Source organism: Oryctolagus cuniculus, chromosome 1 (genome assembly GCF_964237555.1).
Source record: "Oryctolagus cuniculus chromosome 1, mOryCun1.1, whole genome shotgun sequence".
Taxonomy (NCBI): domain Eukaryota; kingdom Metazoa; phylum Chordata; class Mammalia; order Lagomorpha; family Leporidae; genus Oryctolagus; species Oryctolagus cuniculus.
The window spans coordinates 220,520,836-220,537,096 of record NC_091432.1 but is presented as its reverse complement, the minus strand read 5'-3'; the positions used below and the strand labels follow the sequence as shown (position 1 = coordinate 220,537,096).

Below are 16,261 nucleotides of genomic sequence, written 5' to 3'. Positions count from 1 at the left end.
GGAAGAGTGATGCTTAACCTTTAGTTACAGTGATATTATAGAAGATAGCAGAGTGATAATTTAAATATGGATGGAACAAATATTCCTATTTCTGCCTTTACCCTCAGTATATAGCACACAATAATTATCAAATTAAGACAACTCTTATTATCAACCTTGTGGCTGTATTTATTGTTGTGACATTTGTGGTGACATAAAAGAGTGCAAGCTATGGAGACCTGACTGGATGGCCAGGCAAGTCTGAGCTACAGTTTTCTCATTTTACAACAAAGATATTAGTATCTTTCTCCTGGTATTAGTTATGGTTATGATAGCTGATGACAAATGTCAAATGACTTCCACCGCTTCTATCACAAAACAAGACATCAGGAATAGTGTGCCTATCTCATGCCTCCCCCACCCTACTCTTGAGGTGGGCTCCAGCAACAGAGTGGTACAGAGGCCCATGGTGGCCCAGTCCCTACAGGGATGAATGCCACGCTTACTTCTTTGAGGGCCCAGAGAGATGTCATTCCAAGCCACAGTGACAAGAAGAGTAAATAGGAAAGTGAACAGCAGGCAGCATCCCTGGCCTGTGATGACAAGTGATGACTGAGTTGGGAGCAAGTGAAAATGGAATCGTACAAGGATGACAGGGTGGGAGGAGGGCAGCCATTCAGCCAGGCAGGTGTGGAAGGAAGGTTTTGTTCATACCAGGCACTCTCATGGGCAGGCCGGGAGCACTTCTGAGCTGCGGGCACAGAGGAAGTAGCAGCCTCCGGCCTGTGCTCTGTCTGTGCTGTACCTTCTTCAGCCAGAGGAACCATCGGCAAAGACAATAGTCACCAGTGGTTCTAGAAAGATGGGAACCATCTTTGAAGATTGTCTCATTTAAGCTTCTCAAAAATTACAGGTGAAGCAATTGTGTCCCCTTGGCTTTTCAAAGGGCATAGGCTGGATTTGAGACCATCTTTCACCATAAGCACCTTACTTTTCCACTAAAACAAGATGCTGAATTAGCCCTCTCACTCAGGTGCAAGATAAGAATTCAAACAGCTATTAACATTTTCAATTATTATAAATGTGCCCAGGACTGGGCTCAGTGCTTTTCCAGCTTTCCAGCAGATGTGTATCAGCCTCATTACATGTAAAGAAAATGAGAGAGGAAGCAACATGACCAAGTCCATACAAACTTTGAGAGGCAGATCCAGGATCTGAATCCAGAACAAGAAGATTTCAAAGCCCATATTTTGGAAATCTGCTGACCAAGGAAGGCAGCATCTGCTCTGAAGTGGTTTCATACAGCATCACCCAAGACAAACTGAGGATGTTCATGGTCAAGGGATGCTTTTTTTTCCAACCCCAGAATTTTTGGAGTGAGACTGCATTTAACATAAAATGACAACTTGGTAAATGAGACCTAGAGACAAGACTGAATATTTAAAATCCAGCACAATTCATCTGTAGCTGATAACATGGAATTCTAGTAACTAGCATGATGGAAATTTACTTAATTGAATTCCCTTATGGGAACCAACTTTGATGAAGAGATTAAACTCTTTTTCTTAGTCTTCATTATTAACAATGTATGGATGTGAGTTTTTAATGCTCTTAGAGATATTTCAAATTCATCTCTGCTTTTTTTAACAATAGCTGTTTATAAAGGTAATATATCCTCATTATGGAAAACTAAGAAACGTCAGAGGAGTATGAAGAGGAAAAAATTCCTAGAGAAGGCTTGAGGGATTGGTGGTACACAGCAGAAATGACAGACATGGTGGTCAAGAGCCCTGGGTCCTAATTCTGGTGAGCCCAGAGATTTAGTCAGATCCCTTTACTCTCTAGACTTCACTTTTCCCTTCTAGAAAACAAGTCTGGTGGATTTTTAACTAGATGATCTTTAAGTGCCTTTTTTGCTCTGATGTGAAATAGAATTCTATTTCAGACATTTCATCAGCGCTCATGTTTACACTCCCTGTTTCCTTGGCAAATACCTGTCATAGATGTAAGGAAGTTGCTTCCAGTCCTCAGCAGAATCATCATTATTCTAAATGGACTCAGCTTGAATTCATGATGATTCTATTTATGTATTCACTAATGCATTCAGTCAACAAATGAGTTGCTTAAACTTTGTCAGGCACTGCTAATTGTTAGGATACAGAATGGTTAAGAAAATGTTTCTGGGGCTGGCATTGTGGTATATCAGGTTAAGCCTCTGCCTGTGATGCCAGCATCCCATCTGGGTACCAATTCTAGATCCTGCTGCTCCACTTCTGATCTAGCTCCCTGCAAATGCACCTGGGAAAGCATCAGAAGATGCCTCAAGTGCTTGGGTTCCTGCACCCATGTGAGAGAACTAGAAGAAGATCTGGGCTTCTTGCTTCTTCCTGGCCCAGTCCTCCCTCCCTCCCTCCCTCCCTCTTCCTTCTCCTCTGTAACTCTGCATTTTGAATACATAAAAATATTTAAAAAAAATGTTTATGCAAATAAGAAATTCCCAGTTTAGTGAGGGAAATGGTCAAATAAAAATGATTTCTATGCTACACTGGCATAGGCCTTACTCTTGTTAAATATATCCCTTCATGTGTTTAACATTTGTGTATTGAATGCCTGATGTGTGCCAGCAGTGTATTAGGTGCAGACATGCAGTGATGGGCAAGATAGGGACAGTGGCTTCCTTTAAAGAGTGTCCACTGTAGTGAGAAGGGAACCATAGGCATTCACACTCAGCATGATAGCACATGTGTCTGGAGAACTGCTCTTTGGTAGTCTGACAGCCCTGAGGGTGTAGAGGCAGAGTTACAGAAAGAATTCACCCAGGGAAGGGGTTAACCACCCTCAAGTCAGCTTGCCAGAGGTTTTGCATCTTGCAATAAGGAAATGCTTGGTTGCAAATCATGGAGAATTAACTGAGCTAGCAAAATAGGAGAGGGGAGTCAATACAGCCAATAGCCATGGCATTGATGGAGATCACCAACAGAGACACCAGCCCCACTGCTGAGAGCAACCACAGCTGAGACTCAAAGGAATGGTGTCCAGAGAGCAGAGGTTAGGGATTGGGCTCATGGTACTTAGAACTGATCGCTGTCTACTCCAACCTTCCATTTTGCAGATGGGTAGACAGAGGCCCAGAGAGGAGGAAATTATTTGTATCCCTCAAGTTAATCTGTGAGCCTATACAGGACACTCATTGTTTCTCTAGCCGTGGGCTTTATCCTTCACTGCTTCAATCTGTTCTTATATCAGCTCTGTTAATAAACTTTGCTGTCATTCCTATTTGATAGATGAGAAAACTGAGACCAAAGGGTGAAGTAACTTCCTGAAGGCCACGTGACTAGGAAGAGAGAATATGAGGATTGGATCTAGTTCTGTCTGCCTCCAGCACCTCTGGGATTTTCCCTCTGCGTGCTTCTTATCCTTGCAGCAGCCTTATGGGGACCCCCAGGGTAGATGCTTTGCATTTGCAAAATACATATTTGTTGTGTAATGAATGTCGGTAATTAATGATCCATTCTGAGTCAGGGAAAACTTGCTTAGTAAGCACGCAAGGACCCCAAAGAAAAATGTAGTGGCATCCTTTTTTTTGAACACATTTCTCATCCTTACTAGGAGTCCCAAAAAAGCAAGAGGGGGAGGTACAGGGACATGAACTGTGCTCTTTCTGTAGAGTCACTGATAGGAGAGGTAGGAACCTCAGCCTTTGCCCTCTCCATGAAGAAGGAAGATCCACCCTGCCCAGCCCTCCTCACTCCAGCCTGGCTTCCTGTCCCTTTGCCAGAAGTAACCGTTTCACCTCTCCGGTTATGAATCATGAGGTCTCTGGCTAGTGGCAGATCATAAATCAGTCCTGGGAGACTCGAGGACAAATCCCAGGACTTTTAATCTTTAATATTAGACGTGTTTAAAGTGGTGAATATTTCATGAAGGGACTGTTGCATTTTAACACATCATTAGTGACTCCCTCCCTTCCCCCTTTTGTAAATTATTCCTCTCCAAATTCAAGGCTCTTGGCCCTTTCCCTCTGTTGCACTTACCTCCGGCAACAATCAGTCCATTAGGCTGCATATACGTACAGCACTCCCACTTGTGCAAGCCCCAGGGTGTGATGCTGGAAGAGGACTGCAGAGAGCATTCCTGCCTGTCAGACTGCCTTTTCCTTACTTGGCAGATACCCAGAGAAAGGAAGGGTAGATCTCAATCTCTCTCTTCTGTCTTTAAACAGTCTTATTCTGGATATCTTGACTTTTTTTTTTTTTTTTTTGACAGGCAGAGTGGACAGTGAGAGAGAGAGACAGAGAGAAAGGTCTTCCTTTTGTCATTGGTTCACCCTCAAATGGCCACTGCGGCCGGCGCACTGCGCTGATCTGGTGGCAGGAGCCAGGTGCTTATCCTGGTCTCCCATGGGGTGCAGGGCCCAAGCACTTGGGCCATCCTCCACTGCACTCCCTGGCCACAGCAGAGAGCTGGCCTGGAAGAGGGGCAATCGGGGCAGAATCCGGCGCCCCGACTGGGACTAGAACCCGGTGTGCCGGTGCCGCAAGGTGGAGGATTAGCCTAGTGAGCCACGGCGCCGGCCTTGACCCATTCTTCATTCTGTATTCTGTCTTACTACCACTTCAGTTCAACCAATATTTATGAAGCCCAGGCTGTTAGCCAAGCACTTGCTAGGTGCTTGGGGTACAAAGATTAAGCAGTGTTGCAATATATAAAACAAGTTAGCACATGTTTCAACACTCAGAATGCTTTGCAAAGGTCAAATGTATAACATCAGAGTACATCAATGAAAACAGTGAGATTCTTTGATGAATACAAACATTTGGAATGAGGAGTCATGGGTGATAGTTGCAAGAACTGTATTACCCTGGTTATCTTGTTCACTGTGATGTGTTGTTTTGTTTGCACAAGGTTAAGGAAATCTTGACTAAAAAAACAGGGTGTTCAAATAGCATGAGTTAGCACCTTGACTCAGAGTCTGAGTATTCTCCGCAATGAAACAAAGATGACAGATGCTTTTTTTCTCAAGCCAACCTAAAATAAATTTACCTAGCAATCTGCATTAGTGTGATGATGCCCCCAGTATCCTAAATTTTGGCATGTGACCTCTGAGTTTGTGTCCATTTAAAAAAAATTCAATAAAATTTTTGATGGAAAATTAAAAGCAAAAATTTTCCAACTCTCTAAACTGTCTGCATTGAGCAATGTATTTTCATCAACATGATTTGAAAAGCCCTGGGTCAGGCCAAACAAAATCACTGTAGGATTAAAGCACACAAACACAGGCATGCTTGTGGTATCACCAGAAAAGGGGAAACAGGCAACCTGACAGCCATCGTCGAGAAATTTACCAGAGCCCCAAACAGTTAGTTAACTATTCACTCATCGCACATTGTTAAGCACAAACTCTGATCTAGAAAATGGGCTAAGCCAGGCAGGGAAATTTCTGCAGGAATTTTCTAAGGTGTGTTTCACAGAACAGTAATCCTGTGCATGGCTTCACAAGCAAGCCTAGGGTAGAATCAGTTTGGAAATGATTGTCTATATATCACCCTCATAGAGAATCACACTCCACTGGCTCTAAATGATGGCCCAGTATTTCCCAAACTTGTTTTTTATGGAATCTATTTTTGGTAAAGCATCTGTGAACACTCCACAAATACAACTTAGAAAAACCAATAACTAATTGAATAAAGAATATTTTCCTACCTTAAGAACTACACAGTACCGCAGAAATCCTTAACAACAAGAAGGTAAGACAGAGAGCTTCTGAAAATCCTTCTGGGCTTTTGAATTCTCTTTTTTTTTTTTTTTTTTTTTTTTTTTTTTTTGACAGGCAGAGTTGGACAGAGAGAGAGAGACAGAGAGAAAGGTCTTCCTTTTTCTGTTGGTTCACCCCCAAAGTGGCCACTACGGCTGTCACGCTGCGCCGATCTGAAGCCAGGAGCCAGGTGCTTCCTCCTGGTCTTCCATATGCGTACAGGGCCCAAGCACTTGAGCCATCCTCCACTGCCTTCCTGGGCCACAGCAGAGAGCTGGACTGGAAGAGGAGCAACCAGGACAGAATCCGGAGCCCCAACCGGGACCAGAACCTGGGGTGCTGGTGCCACAGGTGGAGGATTAGCCAAGTGAGCCGCGGTGCCGGCCCTGGGGTTTTGAATTCTGAAGATATTCTAGGAAACGAGACATGCACTGGCTAACAGAAATTAACCTGGTCAAGGGGAATACATATGATGCAGTGTAGGGTGCTAGCAAGCGTTCATGCAACTAGGCCTAAGACACAGACAGAAAAGGAAAAGTTACGAATAGATGGCTTCAGAGGTAAATGGATGGGTGAGAAGGAAAGAAGAGGGGAGAGAAGAAAATAGGATAATAGAGGAGACAGTAGGGGAGGAATGGAGAGGAGAGGAAATCCAATTTTAAAAATCAGGGCAGTTGGGGCCAACGCTGTAGCATATGGGCTCAGCCTCTGCCTGTGGTGCTGGCATCCCATTTGGTCACTGGTTTGTGTCCTGGCTGCTCCTCTTCCAATCAGTGCTCTGGGGAAGCAACTGAAGATGGTTCAAGTGCTTGGGCCTTGGCATCCACGTGAGAGGCCAGGAGGAAGTTCCTTGTTCCTGGCTACAGATTAGCTCAGCTCCGGCCACTGCAGCCATCTGGGGAGTGAACCAGCAGATGAAAGACTTTTCTCTCTGTCCCTCTCTCTCGATCTGTAACTCTACCTCTCAAATAGATAAATAAAAGATCTTAATTTAAAAAAAATCAGGGCAATTGGGCCAGTATTAAGCTGCCACCTATAATGCTAGCATTCCTTATGGGCACTGGTTTGAACCCTGGCTGTTCCACTTCTGATCCAGCTCCATGTTAATGTGCCAAGGAAAGCAGCAGAAGATGGCCCAAGTCCTCGGGCCCCTGCATCTGTGTGAGAGACCCAGATGACGCTTCTGTCTCCTGGCTTCAGCCTGGCTAAGCCCCAGCTTTTGAGGCTATTTGGGGAATATACCGGTGGATGGAAGATTTCTCTCTATCTCTCCCTCTCTTTCTCTGTAACTCTTAAAGTAAATAATTTTTTCAAACTCTTTAAAATAAATAATTTTTTTTCTCAAAAAAGAGTCAGGGTGATAAAAATGTATAAAACCAGGAGACTAGACAAAAATATTGCCCAAAAGGAAAAAAGCTGAATGTTTCTTGCAGAGTGGGTATTTAGTCTAACAGTTAAGATACCTTGTCTCATATCTTAGTACCAGGATTTGACGCCCAGCTGTGACTTCTCACCGTAACTTCCTTCCAGTAAAGACCCTGAGAGGCAGGAGGTGATGGCTGAAGTAACTAAGTTCCTGCCAGTCAAGTAGGAGACTCAATTGCTTTCCTGGCTTCCAGTGTTGGCTTCTCCCAGCTCAGCCCTGCACAAGTCATTGCAAGCATGTGAGGAGTGAAGCAGAGAATGAGAGTGCTCCCTTTGTTTTTTCTCCATCTCTCTCTGCATTTCAATCAATTAAAAAAAAAGTTTATTAGAGGACATGACATTTGAATTGAGGTTTATGGATGAGAAAATACTATTCATTCAGGTGGAGATAATTCAATTTTTGACTATACATTTAAGTAAATAACTTTACCATAGTTTAATTACTTGAAAACTTAACTTCCATTTGTAGCCACCTGGTCGTGTGCTATTTCCCTCAAGCGATGAGCTCCTTCAGTGGCTGGGCTGCATCTTTGGTCTCCATGTCTCCAGGGATGAGCTAAGATCCTGGCAGAGTGTGGTCAAAATGAATGAATGAATGAACAAATGAGTAACCTTGATTAACCGGAACACTCTCTTTCTATGGGTTTTTTCAAACACTGGACAGCTCACTTTATTTCATAGGCAAACCAGGAAAGCAGAGAGAAGTCTATTTTAGAATGAGTGTCTCACACTTTCTCTTCTCTTTTGCTTACAGGAGAGTGCAGCTGCCATGAAGGCTATGCCCCTGACCCGGTTCACAGACACCTGTGTGTGCGCAGTGACTGGGGACAGAGTGAAGGGTGAGTGGTACAGGACTTTAGGGATAGGACAGTGGAGGACTGTTCCCTCTCTTCTCTGCAAAGGCCCAACACCTCTCTACAAAGAGGAGTCTTTCTCTGCAACAGTTGTGTTTCTGTAAAACCCCCTGGAGAGTGAACCCCACTCTCACTGGGTCACTCTTTAGTACTAAAGAAAACCACTGAGGAATCCTCTAGGGAGCCAAAGCTGAGGCTTATGCCACCTTCCAAATTGCAGGTCATCAGTACATGTTTCACTAAGTGGACTAACAAAGAGTGAACATCACCTTGTTGTACTTAAACTCCTAAATGGACAAGTGAACTTCCCAAAAGTGCTGAGTCATTCTGTAAGATGGAGGTCTTCTTTTATAAAAAAAATTGTTTTCCCAATAATAATTTGATTGTTTGTAAAGCTACTCCATGTGTGCATCTCAACTGCTTTTGACTAATGTCATATCCTCTCCCCTTTTCTTTCCCTCTGTTCTTCCCACAGACCTTGGCCTTACACGACACTTGAGAGGGGCTATGATCTGGTGACAGGGGAACAGGCCCCTGAAAAGATTCTCAGGTGAGTGATTTAAAAGTCCTACTGGGGTATGGTTTTAGGGAAGGGAGAACAGTCTGATAGGAAGGTGTGGTTATGCATCCTCAGTCTACGGATTGTGTGCACTGAGTGCAAGAGGACTCTCATTGGCAATAAAATGCCATGATGGCCTAGGTTGCCATAGGAACCTAATTCTCAATTGTGTGGCATATACATGTATAGACTTAGGTACTTGAACTGGAAGAGACATCACTGATACCTAGTCTAGTGGTTTAAAAACAATCTGTAACCATAGAACTTCTTTCTACCACCTCCAAGTAATCTTGTGTAAAACCTCAATACTTTAAGCAGATAAACATATACAGTGAATTAAGTGGCAGAACTGGGGATGAGATACTGGTTCAAACTGATTCAGAATCCATGCTCTTAACTCTTGTGCCAGACTTTCCTGTTGGTGTGGCAGGAGTCCTTGAATGCCTGCTGCATGTCAGGGCTGCTGGGAAAGGAGAGCTTAAATGGTCCCTGTTCTCACAGAGTCCACCGTTTACTCAGGCAAAGAAAGCTGGAGATACAAAGCAATGCATGTGCTAAATGATGAACAGATTTGAGAAATGAATGTTCAAGTCTAGACAAAGCTGGCCAACATTGTGCTTACAGAATGCAGTGGGACTTGGGTGGAGAAGTGAGAAAATGTCCTAGAGGGGTTGGGATAAGGGGCCCCTTATTTCTGTTTGCTCTCTGCTTCCCAGGGAGTTCCCCAATGGAAACTCTTACATTACAGGTCTACTTTCAGCTTGGGCCAAGGCCTGTGGCTTCCTGTCAGCAAAAGCTTTGTGGTTCCACCTGTGGAGCTGTCCATCAACCCCCTGGCCAGCTGTAAGACGGATGTGCTCGTCACAGAAGACCCTGCAGATGTCAGGTAGGGAAGCCATCTCCAGCACATTGTCCTAAGGACTTCTTACAGTCCTAGAAGTGCCTCTGTTTCAGGACCACAGGACACTCTGAAAGAGAATGCTCCACTTTGTTGATAGGCATTGTGTAGTTGATGTCAAATATGCCATGCTCTTAAACTCCTGAAAGTATCCTCCACTGTTGAACCTCAGTTCTTCCATTGCAAACACATTATCTGCCTCATCTAGGATCATAAATGATCTTATCACATTAAAGATGTTTAACAGTATATTGTGATGCCTTGAAGTTGAAAGTTTGGACAATGGGAACATTTCTATTGTGATTCTGGGAGTGCAAATGGACTTTGGACAAATCTATACACACTCACTGTCCAAGTCAAATCTTTTTGTTTTTACTCATGAAAGGATGGAGACTATGTGTCTCCTGACATGTTCTGTACCTTGTAACTAACTTCTTTGTAGACAACTATACTGTGTTCTCATTAATTGCTTACATAGCATTCTCTCCTGTTTTGTGGTGTATTTTTCAAGGTCAAGGAAATAACTTATTTAGCTTTTTAATCTCTAGTTCCTAGAACATATTGGACACCTACTAAAATGCTTATTGATTTAATTAAGTCAGTGATCTTAGATCTGATCTTAGCACTATTCTGGAGGTTTCTATTGGAGGACTTTTTCCTCCTAATTTGATGAGTAGAAGCCTTCTAGAAATTTTCATGTCACCAAAAATGAGCTCTAATTTTCTTTCTAATAATGGCTTGCACACAGGTTATTTGATTGTGAATTTTAACTAAACCCCCTCCACCACCTACTATTTCCTATTATTCCACCACTCCATAGCTGTCTTTGGGCCATTCTGAAACAAGATGTTGTCAGGATGTCCATAGCATCTAGTCCTAAAGTACCTAAAACCCAACTCTCCTACCTAACAGTATATTTCTTCTCACCTTGTCAACTATTACTTGTAGGGATTAATCTAACATGCTTTTTTGGACTGTTACATTTCCAGAAAGTGATTGTTTTTAAAAGAATAGAATATAAAGACATAACACTTAGCAAATAAAGTAGTACCTACTATAAACTGAGGAACTAAGATGATTTCTCTGTCTCTCACACACACACACATGCACACACACACACAAATGGAAAACTTCCCAATTTTGATACAGTTAAGTTTGGTGAAACTTGGTAAAGGGTGTGCTGAATTCTGTCTGTATTATGTATTTTAATAATGGAATCAGGAACATCTGGTTGAAAGATCATTTCAAAGATACCCAATGACTTTAACTGAAAACAACTGAAAGAGCATTTCCGCTAATTTTCTACAGAGTTCTATTCTATTGACATTCCAAAATTATGGTAACATCAGGGTCTTCCTATCAGAGTAGAATAAGTGCTCGTATCCATTGATCATTTCCTATGTGTCAAATACTTTATTAATATCTTATTATAGCCTTACTTCAGCTATATGAAGTGACATTATGATTTTCAGTTTGCAGATAAAAAACACAAATAAATAGATTTGAGGCATAAGAGTTATGCTTTCACTGGTAAGTGATGAAGCCGAACTTTCATCCTTGATCTGCAAGGGTGGATTAAAGATTGCAGTCATCACCATTGAAAGAATCTGCACTATATAGATTAAGTTTTCCAAGCTTCATTAATAAACCTTGTTTGACATGGCATTGCCCAGGCAAGCATATCATGGGCATTTAAAGAACTAATAAGTTCTAGTTAGATGATATGTTAGAAATTAATAAATAATAGATCATAATTATAGATAGGCAATAACACTGCCATGGACTCGTAACAAAGGGATTCACAGGGAAAGACTATGTGGAAAGGAAAAGTCAAAATCAAAGAGAAAAAGGGAAACGTTGCAGTAGGACTGGAAAGGAAATTCAAGGTGCATTCCAAGCTGATTCTTTGATTTGTAGTGTGCAATAAATTCTTGGGAAAGTATGAGGCCTCATACTATGGAAGATAGCACGTTTTGGTAGTCAAATGTTTAGACTGTGACCCTCCATGGTGACCAAATTTAAAACGGCCAATAATAAGGTGAGGCTATGGAGCAGTTGTGGAAATGAAAATTGATATGAACAGCAAGTAAACCTGATGAGCAATACCTGCTAAAATTGGACAAATGCATGCCCCTAAGAATTCATCAATACCACCCCTAATAATATGCCAAGTAGAAGTGTGTATATTTCAAATATGTGCAAATAATACAAAGTAGTAATAGTATCACTCATTTTTACTTTCAAAGAGCTAGAAAAAAACCCCAAAATGTCCATCAGCAGAAAAGTAGATATATAACTCACATTATTATCATACAACAGAATATTATTAGTGATGAATATGAATGGATATAAAACTGCACAAAGTATCATGGGTGAATCTCAAAAGTATAATATTAAATTATGGAACTTAGACACAAAAGACTACATATGTTTATATGAAGATTTAAATAACTCGCTTTAGTAACTAGTAAAAAGTTTCCTATGATGTTAGAAGTAAGGATTGGTATTACCATTGGGTAGGAGGGGGTGATGATAGTGACAAGCATAAAGAGGCTTATATGATGCTGGTAATGCTTGATGTCTTGACCTGGGTGATTGTGACATAGGCATTTGTACTGTGTGAAAATTCAATGAACTGCACGTTTTTTCCTCCTTGCATGTTATATTTTAATTAAACATAAGGGTCATGGCTTAAAGACATAAATCATAGAGCCCTGATGAACTACTTGAGTTTAAGTCATAGATCTACTAGTTGCTTACTGCATCAGTTTTTCTGTGGTTGTATTTCCCCTTGAGGATAGTGGGGTTTGAAGATTGTATGATGTGGGGAGAGATGAGGATTAAATAACATAATATGCATAATGCCCTGAGTTTGCCACATAGATAATACTCTAAAGCATTCATTATTATGCTTGTTATCAAGGTGGCATAGTGAGTTGTTTGTTTGAAAAGCGGAGTTACAGAGAGTGTGTCCATTCACTGATTAACTCCCCAAGTGACATCAACAGCCAGGGCTAGGCAAGGCTGAAACTAGGAGCTAAGTGGATAACAGGAACCCAAATACCTGGGCTATCATCCACTGCTTCTTTGATCATTAACAAGAAATTGGATCAGACGCATAGAGTAGCCGGGACTTGAACGGGTACTCCAATGTGGATGCATGCATCCCAAGCAGCAGCTTGACCCACACCATCACAATGACCTGCCCCAGCAGAGTACTTTTTTTTTGTTCTTTCTCTTTTTCATTCTTTTCTCTTTTTAATGCTGAAAGACGACTTTCAATAATGTTGCATCTTAAAATTAACATTTTATCAGTATTGAAGACTCTTACCAATCCTTTGTCATGGGGTTTGAGGAAGACTTAAATAAGTATGTGATTCCTGGCACAGTATGCTAGGTCTGTGACTTTGTATGCATGAACATATTTACAGAATGAATGAAGTCATATGTCAAGTGGACAAGGAATGCTTTGGGGGATTGCAATAGAAAGAATAAAGTCCCGATCAAAGGAATTCGGAAAATATTGTCAGGAGAGAGAACATTGACAATTAATCATGAATTATGGGTAAGATTTAGCTGTGTAGATGTTAAGGTGGAAAGAAAGACTTTCAAGTCTGAGGGGATAAAGGGACAAAAGAAGAGAACTCTACCCTGGATGGCTCCCATTTTTCAGTCTATCCCAGCAGGAAGCTGCTGGGAATGAGATTTTTAGCATTGGAGACACTAATGATGCCAGCTACAAAGGTAGAGGAGCAAGCTGTAGCTAAATTGCATACAGATTCTTTTCTATTCTGAAAAAACTTATTTGAGTCCCTCCTGTGTGCCAGGCACTATGCCAGGTACCATAGGAATACAGAGATGAATAAGGCCCACCTCTGCTTTCAGAAGTCCCATAGCTTAGCAAGGAGCATGAAACAAGAGACTGACTTGGGAGATGAAATAAAAGATCCTTGTGCAGAGAGAAGCATAGCAAACAACACTTACTGCTACATACTGGGCCTTCTTCACAATTTCACCTGGAGTTGGTTCTTCTTATAAGAGAAATGTAAGAATAGCTATTATAGTTGGAATAATAATCAGCTTTTGGAGCTCCTCGGTGATTTTTCTATGATCTAAAATCAATGAAAATGAAATGGTGAAACACTGTTAATTCCTGAACAATGTTGAAAGAATAGTGGGACATCAGAATGCATGCTAGCATTGCTCACTTGGTGCTATTTTTTTCACATTGAATTAGCTCTGAATAGAATCAAGAATATCTCCTTGTTCTTTTGGCCTTTCAATTACTGAGAATTTATTGAACACCTATTGTATGCCAGACTAAGTATTGGAAGTATAAAAATAATAAGACAAGGATGTCAGTGCATTGAAAAAGACAAAATCACTAACAAAAATATGTCATACTTTGTGAGTGAAACAGGATCGAGAGAAGTTCAAGGCAGAAAAAAGATACAATGGCAGGGCTGACCAAACTCACCTGTGAGTTAAAAGGACTGGCTAACAGGAGAGAACATCTGGGGCAAATTTTGAAGAATGCAAAGAGTCAACAGTTCATTGATTCTCTGCATGGTCCTGAAACTAGTATCATCAGTATCACCTGGAAACTTGTTAGAAAGGCATATTATCATACTCCACCTGTGACAGATGGACAGTGACTCTCCCAAAGATCTCATCTTGAGAACCTGTACATGTTGTATTTGGAAATGTCTTTACCAACATGATTAAGAATTATGATTATTTGATTATTCTGTATTATCTTGATGGGCCCCAAATACTATAACAAGTATTCTAATAAGAGTGAAACAAAGGGAGAATAGACATGCTTGGGGGAAAAGTAACGTGAAGATGGAGTTAGAGGTTAGAGGACTCAACTATGAGCCAAGGCATGCCAGCATCCACTAGGAGATGGAAGAGGCTAAGAATAAATTCCTCCCTGAAACCTCCATAGGGACGTGGCCTTGATTTGGGACCAGGATACTGATTTAGGATATCTGGTTGTCTTCATCCACCCCACTTGGTGATATTTTGCATCCAGAGGAAACTAAGATCTGCTTAATCTATTGATTTTGAGGTGGTCCCAGCAATCTAATTTCACAAGTCCTTTGGTGATTGTAATACCTACTGAAGTCTGAGCAGGGGAGCCATCACTGGACTATTAGCTCTCTTTAATGGATGAGAAATTGAGGCAAAGAGAGGTGGTTATGAGTTATCCAGGGTCTTATAGCCAGGAGTTGCAGAACCAAGCTTTGAATCCTGAGAACATGATGTCTGACCCATGAGTGCAGGTTCCTCATCTTTAGGTCATCGTACCTCTGTTTGACCTGTTTGTGAATATTTAATTGTATCCTAAATCAATGCCTAAAGGGACAAACTACTTTAGTAAGCCATGCTTGAGTCACCAAATCACTCTTACCTCCAGCAAGGTTGAGGGGGACCTTAAATCACATGGACTGAGATGATAGGAAATATAGATCTTCAGAAAAAATGTTTATGATGGAAAATGGTTGGTTGTTGAACTAGAGAAGCCAATAATATTCTCTTCTTGAAGGGGCATACCTCATGTGGGAGCTTCAGTTTTTGCTGCAGTGTACTGAGAAGGGGCATGTGGCAGAGGATGCAGTGGGAGAAGGATGGGGGTACAACAGGCATGGAGATGTCTCTCTTCTACCCTCAGTCATGGATGACATGGACTAGCATAGTTAGCAAAGACTCTGTGGCCACGCAGGGAGAGTGTGTTCACTGCTCTGGGATCTCTCACAGACACTCCTATGTGGAGCTACAGATGCTGGAATCTGGCTTGAGATCAGGTGGTCCCCTTGTTGGATAAAGTATGTCTTGGAAACATGGGCCATGCATCTTAAGATGAAATCATCCACAGATGCTCACTAGGTATTTCCCTGTGTGATCAACATTGTGCTGGGCTCTAGAAATAGAAATACCAGAAGTAGAGAAGAATATAGGGTTTGGAATCACACATTGCTGGCTAAAAATCCTGGTTTCTCAGTTTGCTGTCTGAACTACTTGGGCCAAGTCATTTCACCACTCTTAAGTCACAGTGTGAGAACCCAGAAGATGGAAGTTAGTGTGTGTTTTCCTCCATTGTGGTTATTAGGTCACATAAAGTATATAGAGTACCTAATACAGCACCTTACATGTAACTGGTATTCAGTGAATGGGAAATCTTAGGAGTAGCAACAATTATGGTAGAGATAAGGAAGTGACAATAAGATACAGCATGTGCTTTCATGTGTGGTGCAGCAGTCATCCAGAAAAGGGGTATCTGCCTCCTTCCTCTGCATTGTACTAGGTGTCAGTGAGAGAAGCACGGGAGGGGAAAGGCGGCAGGGCATGGGAGGTGGGTAGAAGAGGCACTCAGCCTCCTGATGTGTTCCACAAGAGCACCTGGCTTGGGAAGGATCCAGGATACACTCTGGGGAGAAGGCCCTTAAGAAAATCTTATTTCATCCTCAAGATGCCCCCCTCCTATCAGTAGAGGGTAAAACCCAGACATCCTGCCTTTTCATTCCCTGTAACCTAAGCAAAGTTTGTTAGTGAGTGACTGACTGACTGTGTATGTGTGTGTGTGCATGATAAGCAACCTAGAAGTGCATCTCACGTTCCAGTAGGGATACTGATACAAGAGTGAGATTCTTCAGCCCTCATCACGTAGAGTCTCAGACTCATTATGCTTCTCCCCAAGCTTTTTCCTTCATCACAAAAATAACAAAAATATTTCTATCTCAGAAAGCAAAAGAACATCAATAAGATTCAATTGGATTCAAATTCCAGCT

At 41.8% G+C, this 16,261-nt stretch overlaps 1 protein-coding gene across 10 annotated transcripts in view; it reads left to right on the top strand.

The window, feature by feature from the left end:
- The window catches only part of ASTN2 (astrotactin 2), a 1,032,549-nt gene that overhangs the window by 468,999 nt on the left and 547,289 nt on the right, over window positions 1-16,261 (top strand). For 6 of the 10 annotated variants that reach the window (XM_070066427.1, XM_070066416.1, XM_070066425.1 and 3 more), the window contains 3 exons: window positions 7,914-7,998; window positions 8,489-8,563; window positions 9,321-9,458. In XM_070066427.1, the coding sequence (XP_069922528.1) occupies window positions 7,914-7,998; window positions 8,489-8,563; window positions 9,321-9,458 (298 nt within the window). Of the gene's footprint in view, window positions 1-7,913; window positions 7,999-8,488; window positions 8,564-9,320; window positions 9,459-16,261 lie in introns of those variants that run through there. The other 4 variants (XM_070066421.1, XM_070066419.1, XM_070066434.1 and 1 more) reach the window with 2 other exon arrangements.